This window comes from Diceros bicornis, chromosome 6 (genome assembly GCF_020826845.1).
Source record: "Diceros bicornis minor isolate mBicDic1 chromosome 6, mDicBic1.mat.cur, whole genome shotgun sequence".
Taxonomy (NCBI): domain Eukaryota; kingdom Metazoa; phylum Chordata; class Mammalia; order Perissodactyla; family Rhinocerotidae; genus Diceros; species Diceros bicornis.
In genome coordinates, this window is record NC_080745.1 from 10,634,057 (window position 1) to 10,655,447 (window position 21,391).

At 45.4% G+C, this 21,391-nt stretch overlaps 1 protein-coding gene across 3 annotated transcripts in view; it reads left to right on the top strand.

Moving 5' to 3' along the window:
* LDB3 (LIM domain binding 3) overlaps positions 1-18,478 on the top strand; it is a 60,967-nt gene extending 42,489 nt beyond the window's left edge. For all 3 annotated transcript variants that reach the window (XM_058542814.1, XM_058542816.1, XM_058542817.1), the window contains 5 exons: positions 2,432-2,852; positions 4,082-4,262; positions 4,874-4,994; positions 10,261-10,376; positions 15,675-18,478. In XM_058542814.1, the coding sequence (XP_058398797.1) occupies positions 2,432-2,852; positions 4,082-4,262; positions 4,874-4,994; positions 10,261-10,376; positions 15,675-15,764 (929 nt within the window). In that variant the 3' untranslated portion in view covers positions 15,765-18,478. The remainder of the gene's footprint in view (positions 1-2,431; positions 2,853-4,081; positions 4,263-4,873; positions 4,995-10,260; positions 10,377-15,674) is intronic.
* Positions 18,479-21,391: the final 2,913 nt, after the last annotated feature.

Consider the following 21,391-nt stretch of genomic DNA (forward strand, 5'->3'; position numbering starts at 1 on the left):
CCCCTACTTTACAAAAAAAAAGGAAACAAAATCTTGCACAGAACCCCATTGTAGATAACAGAGAGGGATGAAACTGCTCTGAAGTCCTGCTTCAGAGTCCACCCCCTCCCTGGTGGCATGCCCTGTCTCTGTCCCCAGCATTTTGAGACCCTCTGCTCTGGACACTTGGGAGCTATGCAAGGTTGTTAGAGAGGGTGACAACACGTTGAACTTGGGCTTCACAAATTTACCAAGTGCATGTATCGTGTCACTACGGTAGGTCCCCACCCTTCTCTGTGAGGCAGGCAGGGGTGTCATGCATTCCACCACCAGGGAGTAGACTCAGTCCCAGGTTATCTGCTTTCAGGGTGTCACGTCTCCCACTCCCACCCCCCACATCCCACAATCTACCTGGGCTGGGCTCCCCTAGGTGACCACCAGGCTGAGTAATGAGTTGACAGTTCATCCTGACCCTGAAACCCAGGAGTCACCATCCTCACCATCCTCACTAACATTTAATGACACACACACTATGCAGGTATTAGGCTAAGCACTTTCTAGTTCTCATCTCCCTTAATCCTCATAACAACCCTGTGAGGTGCTAAGAATTATTGCCATTTTTAGACAAGGAAATTCAGGCCCAGAGATGTTAAGGAACTTACCCAAGGACACACAGAATATAGTAGAGCTGGAACCTGAACCCAGTGCTCTTAATGGCTGTGCTACATGCCAGAGCATGGGGCCTCCTCTATGTTGACAGTTACTCCTCGATGACACGGTGCACCAAGATTTTCTGGAAGTTAGACTTGTGTTCTTTACAGACACAGCTTGGGTTGATAGAAAGTATGGTTTTGGAGACTTGCTCTCCACTTCCTGGCTCTGCCTGAGCCTCGGTGACCTCAACTGTAAAGGAGAGTAACCCAGATGATTTGTTATGTGCGTGGTCTACCTCCTTGTTAAGTGGGAAGAAGATTCCTCATGAAGAGGGTTTTACTTTTGGAAGCCAGCATCACTCCCGGGATGGCTCCAGGGCAGGGCTGTGGAAGGTTTTACCCCTTCAGCTTTCCATAACACAGGCCTGGTCCCAACCCACCCCCAGCGCAGGGGTTTCCATGATACCCAGCTCTGAGGACCAGTCAGCCAGAAGCAGAAGTTACAGAGTTGGAGCAGCAGGCCACAAGTCACCCAAGGTGATCCAGGGGAACCAGGTGGGAGAGAGCAGATGCCAGGCCAGAGCCTTTAGCCCTGAAAAAGGCCTGCCTTTCCAGGCTGGTGCCTGGTAGGGGCTGCCTCAGCGCCCCTCAGCACAGTCCATTCACCCAGGCCAGGCTCAGGAATGGGGAAGGAGGCTGCCCTGACATGCTTCCCGGGGTGGGGGTTATGAGGCCTCTTTCCAGAGGAGCAGACTGTGACTGAGGTGAGGCTTCTGGAACCTCCTTTGCTGGAGGAGGAGGATGCTGCTGGACTGTGTGTGCAGGATACACGCAGCTGGGTCTGCCCCCGCTGGTTCCACAGTGGAGGCAGCAGAGCACTAAGAAACGCGAGTTTTGAGGGCCCAGGCCTCGGAGGGCTCCAGGTGAGCAGCTGCAGTGGTCCTTTGTGCTCTCGCCCCAAAAAGGTTCTCAGTTCTCCATGAGCTGGAGAATGGGGTTCCTGAGTGGGGCAGCACATTCTCTTTCTACACTCTGCCTTCCTTGGGAACCTCTACACAGTCACTCGGATGCGCTCTCACTTTCCACCCAAGTGATGTGGGGGAGCACGGGTCCCCCAGAGGCAGCTGGACCTGGGCTGTGTCATCCCAGCCTCTCTGCCCAGGCTCCCTCCGAATGACTCCTTCAAGAACCCCCACTCTAATCAAACCAAGGTGGAATATCCCCCCCATACAAATCAAGCCAAGCTGTTGTTCAAGAAAACGATTGTAACTAAACCTGAACCTGAAAACGCACTGCCATCTGCTTTGTCCCGAAGGCTAGACTAGGTCCAGGTTCAGCAAACGCATGCGATTGAGGCATTTCTGATGTCAAATCACTGGTCAGAGTGCGACTGAAAGCATGTTCCAGTCAAGGCCAAGCTGAGCCACACCCACCTTCTTCCCACCCAGGGGACAAGATATGAGCCTGCCCGGCACCCCCAGCCCCACTCCGATCTTCTGCAGGCCCCCGGCAGCCGAGGCCTGGCTGAGCCACACCCCGCACAGCTGCAGATATTTATAGCCGTATCCCTTTCCCAGCCCGGCCAAGCCCCAAGGGCTCTGCTCCAGTTGCTCTCTATCTCGCCTGGCTCCCTGCTGCACTTTCAAATCTGGGGCATCAAGAAGTTAGGAACGTGTCTCCTGTAAAAACTGGAATTGTACCGATCTAATGTTCAAGTCGCCTTTCTCTGGCTGGGGGTGGGGAAAGCTGGGGGAAATGAATTCCTGACACAGTTTTCTTTGGATGTTTTTGGCTTGCAGTGCCTGCAGCTACCTACAGTCCATCCCAGGGGGCCAGTTACAGCCCAACTCCCTACACCCCCTCTCCTGCTCCTGCCTATACCCCGTCTCCTGCCCCCACCTACTCCCCCTCCCCGGCACCAGCCTATGCCCCCTTGCCTGCCCCAAGCTATAACCCTGCACCCTTGGCGGCCTACAGCGGGGGCCCTGCGGAGTCAGCCAGCCGCCCCCCGTGGGTGACAGATGACAGCTTCTCTCAGAAGTTTGCCCCTGGCAAGGGCACCACCTCCATCAGTAAGCAGACCCTTCCCCGAGCGGCCCCTGCCTACAGCCCTACAGGTCCCCAGGTGTCCCCACTTGCCAGGGGCACTGTCCAGAGGGCCGAGCGCTTCCCAGCCAGCAGCCGGACTCCACTCTGTGGCCACTGCAACAGCATCATCCGGTATGGTCCAGCTGTGCCCCTGTGCTGGGGTGCTGGAGGGCGGGGGTGCAGGGTGCTTGCCCACTGTCTGAGCCCTGAGGTGGGGCAGGGGAGGTAGGAGGCAGGTCTAGGGAGAAGGCCACATGCAGGGCAGCCTCAGGTCCCTCTGGCTCGCCATCCGGTCTGACCCTCTCTGAGCTTTAGCTGCCATACCTGTGTGACGCCCACTTCCCTGGGGAGTTGGGAGGATTCCATGAGGTAAGTGGGTGAAGCTCCCAGCACAGAGCCTACTGCCAGGACCTCCCCCTTGGGCTAAGGCCGGGTTCTGGGAATCACAGTCTTGTCAGTAGGTTTATTGGGCATGTCGCAAGCTAGCTGACCATGCTAGTTTTGACCAAACTCTCCTTTAGGGTTGCTTCTGGGTCTTTCCACAGACAGGCCCATGCTGCTCAGGGCTGTGGTGGGCATCGGCCACACTAAAACGGAGACAAGTCATTTCACGCTTAGAAGCCAGGGATCGTGGCGGGTGCCTGCTTGAATGTAGTATGTTTATAGTGTGTGTGTGTGGAGGGGGGACTGGTGAGCTTGTATATATGAAAAACACTTTTATTTAAAAATAAAGTAATACATACTCATTAGAGAAGAGTTAGAAAATTCGGAAAAGTGAAAATTAAAATATAAAACATTTCCTCATAGTCCCACTGTTCTGACTACTAATCTGGAACTAGACTACCCAGGTTTGTGTCCTGGGTCTACCATGGCCTTGAACAACTTATATTAACCTCTCTGTGCCTCAGTTTCCTTATCTGAAAATGGGTATCATAATAGTACCTACTTCATAGGATTGTTGTGAGAATTTTTAAATTCATTAAAGTTAATAAATGCAAATTTCTTCTTGAATAGTGCCTGGCACAGAGTAAGCACTTAATAGATGTTAGCATCAGCACCACCGTTATTGCTCTTCTTATTATAATTATCAGTAGTCAACTGAATGGATAGTCTATAATGCGCTTCCCCAGTCCTTACTGGTGGATGTTTGAGTTGCTTCCCCATTTCTCTTTATTGTTAAGTGGTGCAACAATGAACATCTTTTTGCATGGAAATTTTATCTAAATTTCACATTATTTCATTAGAACAATAGCAAAAGTCAGGGTTATTGGGTCAAAGTATGAATATTGTTGGGGGTCTTGAAATATCTGGTCTCAAGCTTTTGGGGCCACCTTAGTAGGTGCTGTTCTCTGCTTCCCCAGGGGCCCCTTTCTGGTAGCCATGGGCCGCTCCTGGCACCCAGAAGAGTTCACCTGTGCCTACTGCAAGACCTCCCTGGCAGACGTATGCTTTGTGGAGGAGCAGAACAACGTTTACTGTGAACGGTGTTATGAGCAGTTTTTTGCCCCAATCTGTGCCAAGTGCAACACCAAAATCATGGGGGTAAGTGGGCAGCACCCCTCTCCCCTGACCCTTGTCTTTTCCCCAGCGGATCTCTCCCCCTTCCCAAGATTGTGGGGATCCCACTAGGAAGCCAAGAAATTGCTGCTGACAGAAAGAGAACAACTCCGTTTCTATCCTAGAAGGGAGTTGGTTTGCCACCAATGAACTAGGGAGCAAATGAACTTGAAGCGAGAGATGATTACATGACTGGGCCACACAACTTGAAGTGGTGGCGGAGCTTCTGCAAAGCAAGTTGTCGCTTCATAGCCTGACCTCACCATGCACCTGCATGTAGCCTTGACCCTCCACGCCCCTTTGGTAAAATGGCAGTAACAAGCAGTACCTCCCTCCCAGGTGTGATGGGAGGGATAAGCATCACAGCTTATGTAAGCACACACAGAACCTGGCACCCAGCAACACTGCATGAGTGGGAATCCCTCCTCTGCCACCCCGGGCCTTTCCTCGGCCTGTCCAAGGCCCGCTTCTCGGGCTCTCCTGCCCTGCTCCCTGATGGGATGCCCCGGCAGTGGCTAGGGCCTGGTGGAGAGTCAAGCCCAGCTCCCTCTCTCCCCTGGACCTTTCTCTCCTGAGCTGAGGCTCTTTCCCCCCAGGAAGTGATGCATGCCCTGAGACAGACGTGGCACACGACCTGCTTCATCTGTGCAGCCTGCAAGAAGCCCTTCGGGAACAGCCTCTTCCACATGGAGGATGGGGAGCCCTACTGCGAGAAAGGTAGGACCACTGTGCTGTGGGGAGACCCCACAATCTGGGAGAAAGGGGCAGGCACGGGGACCCCCTGCATATGTCCACTCACATTGAACCATCAGGAGCCTCCAAATGGCAGAATCATGCTTTCTCGGAGGGGGGAGGTGTCTGTAGCTTCTTTTTTTCCACATTCAATCTCTGGTCCCTTCCCTGCACCAAATATGTGAACCACAAGTTGGCATCTTGTCACCACTTGGGAAACCTTTCAGATGGTTTTGATTTGGAGACCACAAGATCTAGTCTGAAAAGGCTTTGCCTCTGGACTTCATCCCAGCTTCTGTTCCAGGCTCCACCTCAGGCTGGCTTTGAAACCCAGAGTGAGTTACTCAACTCCTCTGAGCCTCGCTTTCCCCATCTGTAAAAGGGGGAACTACACACTTGCCTCACAGAGTTGTGGTGAGGATTAAATCAGAGAAAGTGGGTAAAGCATCAAACATGTGAACGTCTCTTCCCCTGCTCCTTTGATGTTCCTTCAGAGTCTGTCATCTCTCTGTGTGAATTCAGAGTTGCTCTGTTCCCCAAAGTGCTATATGTTATCTTAAAACTTGGAGTAAATTATCATAAATTCTGAAGACAAAGCACTTGATTAGAGAGTTGGGCATCCTGGCTAACTAGCCATTCACTCACTCACTCATTCACTTATTCACCCATTTACTCGTTTATTCGTTTATTCCTAGCCTGCCTCTTTCAGAAAACGATTTGAAGCAGGTTCCAATGAAGGTCACATAGATGTGAAGGCTAAGACAATAGAATGAGAAAATCAGCACCAAGTAGAAGAGGGAAAAGCAAGCATGCTGATTAGGAAGGATAGCAGAGCAGCAGGGACTGGGTAGCAAATTTGAGGGCAAAAAGAGAAACAGTAAGTTAGTATACTTTAAAATCAGAATGAAAACATCCCAGTTCCTCAAGGGGAAAAGCAAAACAAAATAAAACTTCTTTCCCCTGACAATAAATTATAAAAGAAACTTCTTGAGTTCTTATATACTGGTGAATTCTCTTTACAGCTCTGAAGTTAGTTGAATGACTTAGTCCCTCTGTGCCTCAGTTTCCATATATGTAAAAAGGAGAAGATAACACCTGTCTCTTCCTTTCTTATGAGCATGTGGCGATGATTGGTAATTAATGAGTGCCGTTGTGCCAATACAAATTGCTATTACTAATAGACTAAAAGCATTATAATTTTCATAATTTGTGATAAGCCACAATTTGTGTCCGAGCCTTGCAAAAGAATGATAGATTTCCGGTATCACTACTGCCACTCTCCATAGCAACCCCCCAAAAAATTGATGGACATTTGAGTTGCTTCCGCTTCTTGGCTATTGTGAATACTACTGCTATTAAACATGGGTGTGCAAATATCCCCTCAAGACTCTGTTTTCAATCCTTTTGGGTATAAGCCCGGAGGTAGGATTGCTGGATCATATGGCAGTTCTATTTTTGATTTTTTGAGGAACGTCCATACCATTTTCCATAGCAGTTGCACCCATTTTGCAATCCCACCAACAGTACAAAGGGTTCCAGTTTCTCTACATCTTTTCCCACACTTGTTATTTTCTGTTTTTTTGATAGCAGTATGAGGTGGTATCTCATTGTGGTACCTTGTCATCATTTTTATCAACAACTTGGAAGAAGACACCGAAGGGAGGCTTGTCAAATCTGAAGATTCTGTCAAGCCAGAATGATAGGATCTAGATTCAAAAAGATTTCAGTTGGCTGCAATGATGAGCTGACACTTTTATATAATGATATCTTGCATATGAGTAAGAGAGGTGGAGGGTCAGTCCGTTACTGATGGGCCTACACCTGAGCAGTGCCCAGGCCTGGCAGGGTGTCGCAATCACCTGGGGAACTTTAAAGATATAGAAAAGATACATTTCCAGACCTACAGAAGGAGAATTTCATAGGGTGCTGCTCTGCACCAGGTGATTCTCCTATTTGGTTAGGTCTGGGAATCAAAGTGTGGTCCCAAGGATGGCAGCATCAGCATCATCTGGGAACCTGTTAGAAGTGCAGATCTTTGGGCCCCACCCCAGACCTGCTGAATCAGAAACTCTGGGGGTGGGGCACAGCAATCTGTGTTTTAATGAACCCTCCAGATGATTCTAACGTTTGAGAACCACTGCTCTAGTAAAGCACTAAGCCCTTCTTCGATACAGAGCATTTGTGATTTGATGGATGGAAATCCTTTTACAATAGCGATAAAATCCATTAAATACAGGGTATGAATTTAACTGGGGGCATAAGACAGTTGTCAAAGAAAATTATAAAGACCTAATAGGAGAAGTAAGGGAAAGAATAAGTGAATGAGGAACTAGATTATGCTCCTGGTGGGAAAGGCCCATGCACAAACTTGATTCAATACCAATTACATTCTCCTTTTGTAGAATAAATGAGGAAAAATATCAACTTTTTTTTTAACGTATTAGGGTCAAATCTGTGCTACCAAATTTTAAAACAAAGTGGCAATTCTCCAGATCATACAGAATCAAGTTTAAAATAGAAAAATCAATCCAGGAATAAATTCAAGCCATTGTAAGAGCTTAATCTGTGAAAAACCATAGGCTGCACAACAGGAGAAGGAATCGCTATTTAATAAGGTTTTTTGAACCATTTCTTTGTCCATTTATCATTTATCCATCAAATGTGTGCCAGTTCCTGTGAAAGGTATTGAGCATAGAGGAGGGGGTCTCTGCCCTCAACAGCCTCAAACAGACCCATCATCATGTGATATGCCAGCACATAAATGGACAGTTAAGAGAGATGAATGAATGAACGGAGAGGGAGGGAAGCCCAGGAGATGCCCTCAGGAAGGCCATCTCATCTCTCTTGGTTGGGGTGGTGGATGAGGACTTCCCAGGAGGGAGGCCTGGCCCAAAGGATTGCAGAGCTTCAGGTAGACAAAGTGGGGAGTGTTTTCTGAGGCCAGGAGGTGGTTCATACAGAGGCATGGGGGTCGAGGAGAGAGCCTGGGGCACCTGGAGACGACTGGGAGTAATGAGAGAGAAGTCAGAAGTGGGGTGCACTTGTCCTCCAGTGGAGATGGGTTCGCTGATAGCCCTGTTCTCACCCCACTCTAGTAAGTCCCTACCGAGCACAGAGTGAACCATAAACCTGCCATGACTTTCTTTTTTTGTGTGTGAGGAAGATCAGCCCTGAGCTAACATCCATGCCAATCCTCCTCTTTTTGCTGAGGAAGGCTGGCCCTGGGCTAACATCGGTGCCGCTCGTCCTCCACTTTATGTGGGATGCCGCCACAGCATCGCCTGACAAGCGGTGCCTCGGTGCACGCCCGGGATCCAAACCCAGGCCGCCAGCCGCGGAGCGTGCGCAGTTAACTGCTACGCCACGGGGCCAGCCCCTGCCATGACTTTCTAAAGGAAGCAGATTAATGTTTTCTTAGCTCTGGTGAGGTGATAGATTTCTGCCTCCTGAGGAAATTAAGTATTCTGTCAGAGACAAGATTGATGGACTGCGATGTATATAAGAGCATTTGCATGACAAGTTATAATTAAACTCCAAAGAGGAAACCATATATTGGAAAAAATATGCACGAGATATAACTCATCAAAGCTCACCAGCAAATAGATAAGTGGAGACAGTGTACAGTCATGGAAAGAGGGTGAACCTTGGAGTCCATCAGGCTCCTTACTGCTTCTGTGATGGAACCTCTTACAGGCAGTTTCCTTGACTTTAAAATGGGAATAACACTTCTTCACAGAGCTGCCATGAAGATTAAACAAGAAATGTAGAAAAGCACTAATATTGGATTGGGACATAGTAGGCACTCAAATCACATTTCCTTCCCTCCTTTCATCATTTGTAAAGACATTCAAAATAAGAGCCAAAATCTTTGAGTATTTGTGCCAAGTACTTCACATACATTATCTTATTTAATTTGTATAACCCCATGAGTTAGATACTACAGTTATTCCCATTATTTAGATGAGAAAGTTGAGACGCTGAGCCATTAGGTGACTTGCACCAGGTTTGAAGAATTCCTTTACAAAGCTGGGATTTGAACCCAGCTCTGTCTTTCCTCAGAACCCAAGTTCACAACCCCCATGGCACACTACCTCTCAGCATGTGGTAAGACAGTGAACGGGCACACTGTTCATGAGGAGATCTGAGCAGAAACTCGCTGTAAGAAAAAGCCAACTATGGCAGAGCCGTGGAGAGACAAGTACACTTCTGGGGGAATGAAGGCTTTGTAAAAGGCATCAAGCTTTTCTACAAGAATCTGGAAGACTTCCAGAGTGAGTGCAGTAGAACTGCTGCCCCAGTGACCCAGAGAGGACAGCTCCTGTGGTGGAGAAGCATGGGACCTGGCCCCTGTGTCTCAGCCTTGTGACTCTGGCCAGGCCCTTCACCTCTTTGAGCCTCAGTTTCCTCATCCACAGAATAAAACAAAACAAAACAGAAAAACAATAATAGGTCAATCTCTGAGGGATTTTGTGAAGATTAAGTTCATTCATTGATTTATGGATTAATTGGTTCATCCATTCACTCATTCATTCAACATTTATGTGTTGGGTACTGACTTGCCTGCCAGGAACTGTGCTGGGAGTACAAAGAAAACTAATACATAGACCTTGGCATTGAGATGCTGGTAAATAATACCATCTATGTGAGAATGCTTGGTAAACTGTAAAGCATTATACAAATTATATTTGGTATTATTATCTCCTTGGCTGGGGGGGGTGGGGGCTATGTCCCAAGAAAGTAGCTTAATATTGTTTCTAGTAGTGAAAATTTGTTATCAACACAAATGCCCAATGACAGAAGAATGGCCAAGTAAAGAACGTTCTATAACTCGTAAAAATATTACAGGCTCTTACTCTTCCAAATAAGCATAGCTGCTGGGAAATGTGATTTTTTTTTTCTTTTTGGGGGTTGGTCTGTTTGGGCTATAAGAGGTGACAGAGGCGGAGGAGAAAATCATCCTGCAGAAAGTTAATGACAGTTCTAGAAAGCGTTTGCAAATCAAACCAGCACAGGGTAGTGACTAGCCTGAATCTGCACAACCCCAGTGCGAATTATTGGAAAAGGGAAAAAAAACCAAACCCAATCATATAACTGAGTATTTTGTCTACAAGATGACAAGTAACCAGTTGGGTTTCAGCCACTGCCCCCAGCCCAGTGATTTGGGGAGTTGTCCTGGCACTGGGTTGATGTGGCCGGGATGCTCCTCCCAGCCTGCCTGGCTGCCGGGTCCTCACTCTGCCTTTCATTTCAGACTACATCAATCTGTTCAGCACCAAGTGTCATGGCTGCGATTTCCCTGTGGAGGCCGGTGACAAGTTTATTGAAGCCCTGGGACACACCTGGCACGACACCTGCTTCATTTGCGCAGTATGTTTTTAGCCTGGGGTTCTGGCTTTCTGAGAAGGGGCAGGAGGGACCAGGTGGGGCCAGATGACCAACGCTCCACATCCCTTTCAACTCTGGCATCCTGATATTCTAATCATTTTTAAAAGCTTGCAGATACCATGATGCCTTGATATGTCACAGCTGAGCAAAGTTTTATTACTAATAATTTATAAACCAATGTGGCTTTGTTACTTTCCATTTCATGAAGGACAACAGAATGTCCCAGGATCTGGCAAATCAGCAACTTGCCTCACCAGTGGTGCTCTCAATAGGTGGGATCAGCCAGTGACGCTTGGATTTAAATAGGGGTGGGTGGCTTCCTATGGTTATACGTTGTTTTAGATATGATGAAGTGATTCAAGGGTTTTCCCCCCAAATTTTCACCATGAACACTAGGTTGGAGCTTATTGACTAATCCTATGAAAAGCTGAGATAAGGTTTCTTTTGATAGAACCTTTAGAAAGCAAAACTATCATTTCATTTTCCTAAATGGTCCTGTTCTTGATATATTGTTGCCAGGAGATGAGCCCTAGATTAACTATTAACCATATGCAGTTTATTTCTGCTGAACAGCCAGGTCATTTTCACCATGAGATTGGCATTTTCCTTCCAAGGGCTTTGGGTTGGGGAGGGGACACAGCAATGAGCCCAGTGATGTTTAGACTCTGCAGTACAGTTAGGAATAGTCCTCCCTGATGAGGCCCTGTAATATGAGTCTGTAATGGACTGAACTTTATTTGGGAAAATTAATGTGCTACCATTACTATTATTATTATTATTTTTTAACCAGAGCTGCTCAAGGTAAATTTTAGGAATGTATGAAAGAGTTATATAATTTAAACCTGAATAATTTTTATAGACTTATGATATAGGACAATCCTAGTCGTAAAGTTTACTGTAATACACTTCAGTTTTCACACTTTATTTCTATATGCCCCCCCATTTGTGGGGTGCATTGTATTTATTCTGTGTATTAGTTTGTTAGGGCTGCGTTAACAAAGTACCACAGTCTAATGGCTTCAACAACAGAAATTTATTCTCTCATAGTTCTGGGGGCTAGACGTCCAAATCAGCAGGGCCATGCTTTCTCTCCTAGCTTCTGGGGGTTGCCAGTAATCCGTGGTGTTTCTTGGCTTACAGCTGCATAGCTCCAGTCTCTGCCTGCCTCCATCGTCACATAGCTGTCTTCTCTCTGTGTGTCTGTGTCTTCATATGGCATTCTCCTCTGTGTGTGTGTCTGTCTCTGTGTGTTGCTCCTCTTCTTATAGGGACACTGGTCATATTGGATTAAGGGCCCACCTTACTCCAGTATGACCTCATCTTAACTTACGTCTTAATTATATCTGCAAAGACCTTATTTCCAAATAAGGTCACCACTGTGTCCCTGCACTGGCTAGGCTGGAGCTACTGGGGTTTAGGACATCAACGTATGAATTTGTGGGGGGCACAATTCAATCCATAACACTCTGGTTTTTCAGCTCTTTGAACAGATTCTCTAGTTGCCTTTTAGGGTCCTTTTAAATACATCAGGGCCTCTCCTCCAAAAAGAGACAACGATATAAATATACTGGCTTTAGGGTTGTCCTCTGCAGAGCCATGGCTTGGCACAGCACAGCATCGGGCTCTCTGACCCTTACATTCAAGCCATGGCTTGTCTGATCCTAAGATGCTGCCTGCAAATCTAGTTACTCAACTTCTATCCAGGGAAGACAGTGGCCCAGAAGGCCTGTTCTCCGAGGGCAGGCTGAGGAGAGGTCTGTGTTGCGTGGAGAGGGAAGCATGGCAAAGGTGAGCGTGCATCTGCTCCCTCGAGCCTGCCATGTTTGGCTGAGAGTCACGAGTGCACAAATCCCAGAGAGAGACCAGAGGAAGCAGCAAAGCTTGGGGTTGTTCTGGCTGAGGTTACAAATAAGTTCTGGCCAGGTGTGAGATACCCATAGCACTGCCCAAAGGCTCTGCCCAAAGAAACCAGGTAGATCCCATCCTTCAGAGAATCAGCATGGATGATCATCACGTCTTTGCCCAAACTAGCCCTGTGTGGCACTCACTGCCCCATTAAGATAGAGCAAAGTGGAACCTGGTTTTAATTTTTGGAAGGCAATCTTTTGATTGGAAAACTTTGAGGGCTTTTTTCCTGTCCTCTTTCCATCACTTTATATTTCCAAATCACTTCTAATGAGCATATATTTTCATATAACTTAAAAGAAAACTAGTAAGAAAGGAAGATCAGGACCAGCTCTCCCAGCTGATGTACTGTTTTCCCATCAGTTACATCTCAGGAGAGCACATACTTTAGACTAATTCAGTTTACCCAATATTCCTTGAGTTTTGGGAATACAGAAGTATCCCAGAGCAAGTCTCCACCTTCAAGGAATTTAGAATCTTGAAAGGAAAACAAAGCTGACATATATGAGCAGTTAAAGAACAGAACAAGGCAGCATCTCTGAAGTCCTGAGCATATAAAATGAAGGCTGAGAAGAGCAGTGTGGGTCAGGGTCAGGTAAGCTCCTGTCTGGCTTTGGCACTTAAATTCCAATGGAACAGATTTGGGTCCTACCTTAGTGGGTAAAGATGTCTTATTGGCCCCTCTTTTCCTCCAAGTCTAGTTGGTTTCCAGCCCTTCCCCACTGGTGTGGGTTTCAGGAGGGGATGGGTGGTGGTGTAACTTTTGTGGGCAGTCCTAGGGGCCACTGCAGATGGCATATTTCAGTGCCTTCCACTCTGTGGTCAGCACTGTCCATGGCCACCACTCCTTCCCAGCCAGGCCCTGATGCCCCTTCACCATGGAGCCTGGGGGTTGGACTATCCTGCTGTGCCCGTGTGCTGGGTAGGCTGGAGGCATCCTCCACCATGAGGCCAACTTGCATCCCACCTGCAGTCTCCTGGCCCAAGACACTGAGCATGACTTCTTGATGACAGTTCATGCCCTCAGCCCCATCTTATCAATGAGCCACCTCTGAGGTTCTGGTCCTTCCTCACTCCTTAGTGTTCAGTCCCCCAGTACCCTTTCCAGCCTGACTCATCCCAGAGTTCTCAGAAGCAACCAGCACTGTCCCAGACCAGGCAGGGTCTCCTGGCCAGAGCCCCAGATGTTGACAGGCTGCACCTTGCCCACTCACTCCAGAGCTGCCCTTCTTTTTTTTTTTAAGATTTTATTTATTTATTTTTTCCCTCCAAAGCCCCAGTAGATAGTTGTATGTCATAGCTTCACATCCCTCTAGTTGCTGTATGTGGGACGCGGCCTCAGCATGGCTGGAGAAGCGGTGCGTCTGTGTGCACCCGGGATCCGAACCCGGGCTGCCAGCAGTGGAGTGCGCGCATTTAACCGCTGAGCCACGGGGCCGGCCCAGAGCTGCCCTTCTATCTCCCCCGAAACCCATCCTCACCAGTTGGGTCTTGGGTGCCACCTTCTTGGACTTGTCTCCAGTTTGTCACCAGCAGCTTGAGGCCACCACAAGAGCCTAGTTACACTCAGCATCACTACAACCACCTGGGATGTTTTCAGACACTTTTTCAGGTCATTGGCTTCCAGAACCTATTGGCAGCCCTGTGTGATCCCATGTATAACATCCTCAACTGGCCATCAGGGCCTTGTACATGGAGCCACCATGATGGCACTTTTCTTTCCAACTCTCTTGGAGTAGACACATGCTCACTGACCCAAGCTCATCTCAGGAGGGTGATTTCTCTATCCTCATGCCTACTCGTATGTGAGAACTCCATCTGCACTTCTTCCACTGTCATTGTCCTGGATGTGGCCCCCAATTCTGCTCCCTATTAGGGATCCTCATTGCCCTTTCTGAGGCTGGAGCCCATCCCAGTCAACGTGACTTCCCAGCCGACTGTGATACATTGGCATATTGCCCACCCAGGGCCAGCCTACATATTGGTAGTCCAACAAACTCAGAGGGCTACCTCTGTATAAGTCCGTAAGCCCAGAACAAATTCAAGTAAACACAGCCCCTCTCTGCTGTGGGGCGTGGGAAAAATTAGCATAGAACCGGAGTCTTGTAGACCTAGGTAGACATGGATTCCCAGCTCTGCAACTTAGTAGGTCTGTGACTTAAGCAAGACACTTGGGCTCTCTCAGCCTCGGTTTTTCAATTGTGAAATGGGGAAAAGTCATACCTATCCCCTAAGCTTTTTGTGAGAAGTAAACGAGATTGTGTATATAGAGTGTCTGACATCCTGCTTGACACAGTAGCCTCAACAGATATTCCTTATCTCCCTTCTTTTTGTGACGTCTCTGTCTTCAAACTGCATTTGTATGCTATCATCATGGGGATATATAATTTTGCCTCTGTTTTTTTACATATAATATTTCTGTGCATTCATTTTTCCATATATGATTTCTTATTTTCATAGTGGCATTCCGTTGGAAAAATGTACCATAAAAATTTACTTAATCATGACCCTATTGAGAGAAATTCTAGTGGTTTTCGGTTTTTAGTTGAGCACACATTGCTTTCTTGTTCTATGCAGTAGTTTCTGCAAGATCAGAGTCTCCAGAGTGGTGTTACTGGGTACATGGCAGGCACATCTTTATGGCTCCTCCTCAGGGTTGCCGCATCCCCTACAGAGACTGAGCTGATTCGTGTGTCCCTGGCAGTGCACAAGTAGGCCTGATTCCCTTTTGGCATTGCTGACTTTTGATTGATTCCATTTTTTTTTTTTCCACTTTTTTGGCTACACTCTTGTACGGTTAAAGGTGACAAGCCATTGAGTTTAGTGTTTTATTTATTTTGCTAGATTCACAGATAGGTGTCTAGTGGTATCTCATGGAGGTTTTCATTTCTTTTTCCTTTAATTGTTAGTGAGGATAATTTTTTCTGACATGATTGTTAGTTTACTAATGGTATTTCCTTAGATATTAATGGTATTACTACCATAATGGTTTACTAACGGTATTTCTTTAGATATTAATTATCTCTGTGGATATTGACTTGTGAACTTATATTGGTTCCTTATAAATTTTGGATAGCATCAATTGGTCATCTTCATCGTGTATATTTTCTCTATTCCATTAAATTTAGTTAATTTAAGTTAGTTTGAGTTTTATTCCATGTTCTTCTTTGGAAGTTTTTAATTTTATATAGTTCAACCCATCTACTCTACTTCAGTCAGGAAGAATGTGAAGTGGGAAGAAACAGCCTGTTACCTTTTCTCCAGTTTGCGTGTGACAGTGCTTTGTCTTAAAGGGGTGACTGAAATCTTTTGCCCATGTTCCCTGCCTCATGGGCTGTGATGTCCCGTCTCATGACAATCTGTTCTCTGTCCTAGGTCTGTCATGTGAATCTGGAGGGGCAGCCATTCTACTCCAAGAAGGACAAACCCCTGTGCAAGAAGCACGCGCACGCCATCAACGTGTAGGGAGCCCAGGGCGTCTGTTGCGGACAGGCTGGGAGCTGCTCCTGCTGCTGGCAACAAAGGATTCAGGGAGGCTGATGTTTCTTTTAGGGGGAAAGGGGGAAGACAGGAAGCAACTGAGCCCTTTTGAAGTATAATTTTAGTCCTTTCTTCTGCACTCAGATCATGTATTTGCATAGTTCAGACTAGAAGCCAAATGAAGATTCCTAAACCAAGCTAGTAATTAATCCAAGACTGGAATTGTACTTCAAACGTTTAGGACAGGAATCCAAGAACTCAAAAGTGAAATACGAAAAGTAACTTTCCCAAAGTGATACATGTCCCTGAGGTCCCCAGAGCAGGGACGGGGCTCAGAGCAGTTGTGGAGAATCTGAAGCGTCTATGGAGTTTTCTAGAGCTCCTCTGGCAAACAAACGAAGTGCCAAACAGTCCTGGCTGCAGGGTATTTTTAGAGCCATAGCTGAGAGCTTATTAGCTAAGGCCGATTGGGCTTTCCTCACCAAAAAAGGAAGTGTTATTCCATGACCAGCGCCATGGAGCTACCTCTGCACATCAGACTTCAGACCTGAACAGACTTGAGCATTCTGAAGGGAGCCCAGACATCCGAAGAGATGTGTTCTGGGAGCCCTGGGCAGTTGACGGGGCTTTGGGAGGGCTGGGGCTCACCCTGCACACTGCTGAGCAAAGATGGGCTCTTCAGTTACCCTCTTTCGGTCTAAAACATTCAATATCCCCTGAAGGCTTCGCTCCTGTTTGAATTGTGACGGGAAAGTGGAATTGGGTTTTTCCAGTTTTGCTTTGCTGTGTGTGAGAGGATATTTTAAAACCACTCTGGGTTGTGTTTGGCCTTTGTTTCGCTTTATGAGGTTCGTTAGCATGAATGTCTAGTCCTGTGCATGTATTTCACTCCCAGTCCTATGACTGCTCATTTATTACGTCTTCCTCAGCACCCTTCCCCCAACAGACTTAGAGTCCTGTGGAAAAAAGAGAGAGTGTCTGAAACGGGATGGCAGAATAAGCCAAGAACATGTTCAAGCTCTGGGTGGAGAAGACGAACCTTACACTCTGCCAACCTCAGTAAGAACGCACGAGTTGGCAGGACCTCCCACCTCAGATCTGCACTATCCTTCTCATATGTTCTTTTAAATCCATCACACTGATTATGTATAATTGTGTTGACTGCCGGAAGGAAGAGATGGACTGCTATATGTAGTCATTCGCCATTTTGGCCAATATTTTGAAAACGTATGAGCTGAGTTGACGTAGCAATTATTTAAGTATTTATTGAAATAGACTTGGGTCTTCAAACTTCTTTAAAGTGTTAGTGATAGTCTGAGTTAAGTAAGCATTTTAAAGCTGTTTGGTGATAGAGAGAGAAGCTTAGTTTCTGAGGCTGGAAATGGGGTCGTCCCCTTCCCTTGTAGGAAGCACTGTTGTGTGCTCCTTGAACCTGGCATTGAGGCGGGCACTGGGGGTGGGTGTCTCGCACTTGAGCACAGTACTTAAGGCACTCTTCCAATTCACCGCTACTCTCTCCTCACTCGTGGTTTGGATTTTCTCTTTGCACGTTTGAAATGTTTTATGGGAATGCATTAGAACACTTTTTCTTCTGAGAACTGAGGCTTCCAGGGGACTGCCATTCTACCTGAGTGTGTCCCTTCTCCCTGAGGGAGAAGGAAGCAGCTAGATGTGTCCCTAGCAGGAGGCCCGTATTTTTTTTCCACAGGTGAAGCCACCACCATCCCCAGGGAGCATCAGGGCCCTCCTTTACCTTTGGTGCAATGAGAAAGTGAATATAAAGTACCAGGCAGTGAATTCTGCTGGGAGCGCCTGGAGGTTTTCCAGGAGTTGCAAACAAGTACCTCAGAGCATTCTGTTATTTTGGGGAAGTTCAAATACACAGAGACAAGGAGGTTGCTGACTGTACAGAAAGGCTCTAGGCAGGATTTTCCTTAAAAAAAAAAAAACAAAAAACTATTAAATTATCAGGGACTGGTCTTGAGAAAAGGGAAAATGTTCCCTAGAGTTAAGTTTCCAAAAATATCTCTTAAAAGAGTTTACACGCTCGCGCACACACACACACACACATGATCATTAAAAAGTGTATGATTATTAAAAAGTGTATGATCATTAAAAGGAAAAGTGAACTATCTCAAAGGAGAACTTCATCATGGTCATTTATTGAATTGGTGTTTCTACATCCTAGAGCTAGTGTGGATTCTGAGGGACTCGTATTTACCAAAACACAAAACAAACAAACAAAATATTTTAAAGGTAGCAAGGAAAGGAGGTAGTTTTCAGTATGGTTCCCTCGGTGTTTGTAAGTTTGGCATAGCATCGGGGTTCAGGTTGTACCGTTTCAAGTGAACGTCATGGAGATGCTACAACACCAGCACGATTGTTACGCGTTCCTGGTGGGGAGTACACGTGGGATCTACAGTTCTTGTCTCTTCATTGTTGACATTTATTTAACATTCATAAACATTCACTTTTTGCAACTGAGTGGCTTGTGTCTGCAGTGTTTGTGTTAGGAATCTAGCTTTTATAATGTTAACTTTTCAACCAAGATACTCTTGCTTTGGGATTTTTTTTTTAATTTTAAGATTTCATAAGTGGAATGTAGTGTGTTAGAGGTGTGCACAAAAATATTTTGCATGGTTTTTATTTTTTTGGCCCTTGTGAATTCTACTTTTTAGCAAAATAAAACCAAAAAAAGGATGTGCAAATACAGATATTTCTGTGTAAAGTTTTTTCGTGTGACACCAAAAGTAGGTCATTTCTATGTGGCTGCAAATAAAAGTTTGAGACGAAACAAAATACCCTATGGAGAAGAAACACATACAACTCACTTGCTCTGTTGGCTGTGTGGCCCAACAGTAGTCTAATTGCCTTGTTTAAATAGACAAGGATATGTGAATAACACAAATGTTTTGCATACAAAGCGAATTTACCAGGTAAATAAACTGAAGACTAAGTTTTGCCTTTTCTTTTTGGAAACATTTACTTATTTAGCTACTTGGTGATTAAATATTTCAGACTTATTTATTTTTATTCTGCTCTAAATGGCTTCATTTCTAGAAATTTGCCATATTTTCTTCCATATCTATTGTTTTGAAATAAGCTCAGAGAAAAATCCTCTCATAGCATTTTTTTTAATAATGAAGACCCTTCGAGGGCACTATGCTTAACAAAACAAATTCGTTCTTTTTCAAGGTATTCTATTTCTAGGCAGTATTTACAAAGAAAGGGAAAATTTCCATAATTTATTTGATATTTAACACCCGAATCAGATTTTTGAAGAGCTGTGCAATTACAAGTAGAAATGAAATCTCATTATTTTACTACTTTCTAAAGCTATAGCAATTTTTTAAATAGGTAATGGAGAAAAAAAAAAGGCTGATAGAGTCATAGATTTTAAAGTTGAAAGTAATCGAAGAGATCATTTGGGCGTTTTTCAGACGTGGAAACCAAGGCCTGGAAAGGGGAGGTGGCTTCCCAGAATGCACAACTGGCGAGGGAGGCAGCTGGGTGCCATGGAATAAACATGGACTTTGACATGTTAAGACCAAGGTTTAGAGCAAGGCTGATCTAATACCACCTGAGTGGAGAGAGGCTCTTTAAGCCTGCCTATCTACCTGAAAATGAAGGTCATAACACCTGCCTCACAGGGATATTTTGAGAACCAAATGCAATAACTTTTGGAAGAAAATTAGAATACAAATGTTAGTTATTATTATCACCTATAGAGTCGAGTCAGAACCCAAGGCCCTCACTCCTGCTTCATTTTCTTAACTCTTCCAATTTGTCCATCCAGAAAAAATACCCTGGGAAGACCAGCAGCAAGAACACATATCACACAAATAGCCTAGGAACATGAACCACATAGATCAGAATTTGGTATAATTACCTTGTACCAAAATTTCTGCCCCCTTCACTGAGGACTTGGGGACAGAATAAAAATTGTTTGTTCACTTCCTCATTCATTCTTTCAACAAATATTTATTAAACACCTACTATGTGCCTGGCTGTGCTCTGGACACTGGTAACATGACAGTGAATAAACAGACAAAAAACAGTGTTCTCATGGAACTTAGATTCTAGTGGTTTGGAATCAGCCACACAAGATAAATAACTAAATTATGTTGGATTAGTTCTAAGGAGAAGTATTTGGACTATTTAAAACTGCTCTACAGAGTAACACTGGCATTCAGCTGGACTTAGGCTCAGCAAAGATGAAGACATGGCAAGAAGAATGGGTTTTGGATCAAATGTTAGGAAACAGCTGTATATGCTGTTCATCCAAGAGACTCACAATACACATGTGAGCTGGGTGAATACTCAGTGCCTCAGTAAAGAAACCTGTTTAACTTATTTGAGCACAGAATATGGAACTCCAATTTGGAAAACACTGCCTGAAGTTTTGCTTTAGGCTTCCCTGAGCTCTAGCTTTCCCAGAGCAATCCTAAAATCAAATAATCTTTCTCAGTGTTCCACTCACACACTTAAACCATTTTGACAACTTGGGCACCATATCTTTTTTTTTTAATAGACTTTATTTTTAGAGCAGTTTTAGGTTCATGGCAAAGTCAAGCGCAAAGTACACAGATTTGCCATATACTCCTTGCCCTGACTCACGTATAGCCTCCCCCATTATCAACATCTCCCACCAGAGTGGTATATTTATTACAGTCGATGAACTTACATTGACACATCGTTATCAACCCAGATTCCATAGTTTACCTTAGGGTTCAATCTTGATGTTGCACATTCTATGGGTTTGAACAAATGTTATGACATGTATCCACCATTATAAGATCATACAGAGTTGCCCCGAGAATCCTCTGTGCTCCACTTATTCATCCTTCCCTCCCTCTTAACCCCTGATCTTTTTACTGTCTCCATAGTTTTGTCTTTTCCAATATGTCATGTAGTAGGAATCATACAGTGTGTAGCCTTTTCAGATTGGCTTCTTTCACTTAGCAACATGCATTTAACTTTCCTCCATGTCTTTTCATGGCTTGATAGCTCATTTCCTTTTAGTGCTGAATAATATTCCAGCACTCTGTCTTTTCATTCCACAAGCATTCACGAGTAGGTAGGCTCTGTGGTAGGGAGGGAGGATGACAATGCAGACAAGGTTCCTGCTTCCATAGAGCTTACACTTTTGAGGGAAGAGATGAGCAATAAACAAGTAATACTTAATTGATATAATTTGAGATAGTGAGTGCTATGGGAAAATAAAACAGAACAATGTGTTGGGGGCTGGAGTAAGCTGCTTTTGGTTGGGTGGTCAGGCAAGACCTTGGCTGAGGAGGTGACATTTGGGCTGAGGTCTGAATGATGAGAGGAAACCAACCATACCCAAGTTTGAGGCAGTGTTCCTGACAGAGGGGAAAATAAATGTGCAGGCTTTATGGGAACAATTTTGGCGAGGAGACGGCAGTAGGAGAGGAGGTAGGGAGTGCAGAGGGCCTTGTAGGCCATGGTGAGACACGCCAGACAGTGGCTCCAAAGCCCTGCCATTTGCAAAGAGAGAAAATAAATATTTGACTACAAGTGAAGAACCTCACTTTGATAGAAGAATTAATTTTATTTTTCCTATAAGACTTTTCACTTGAAAAAATTTTGAA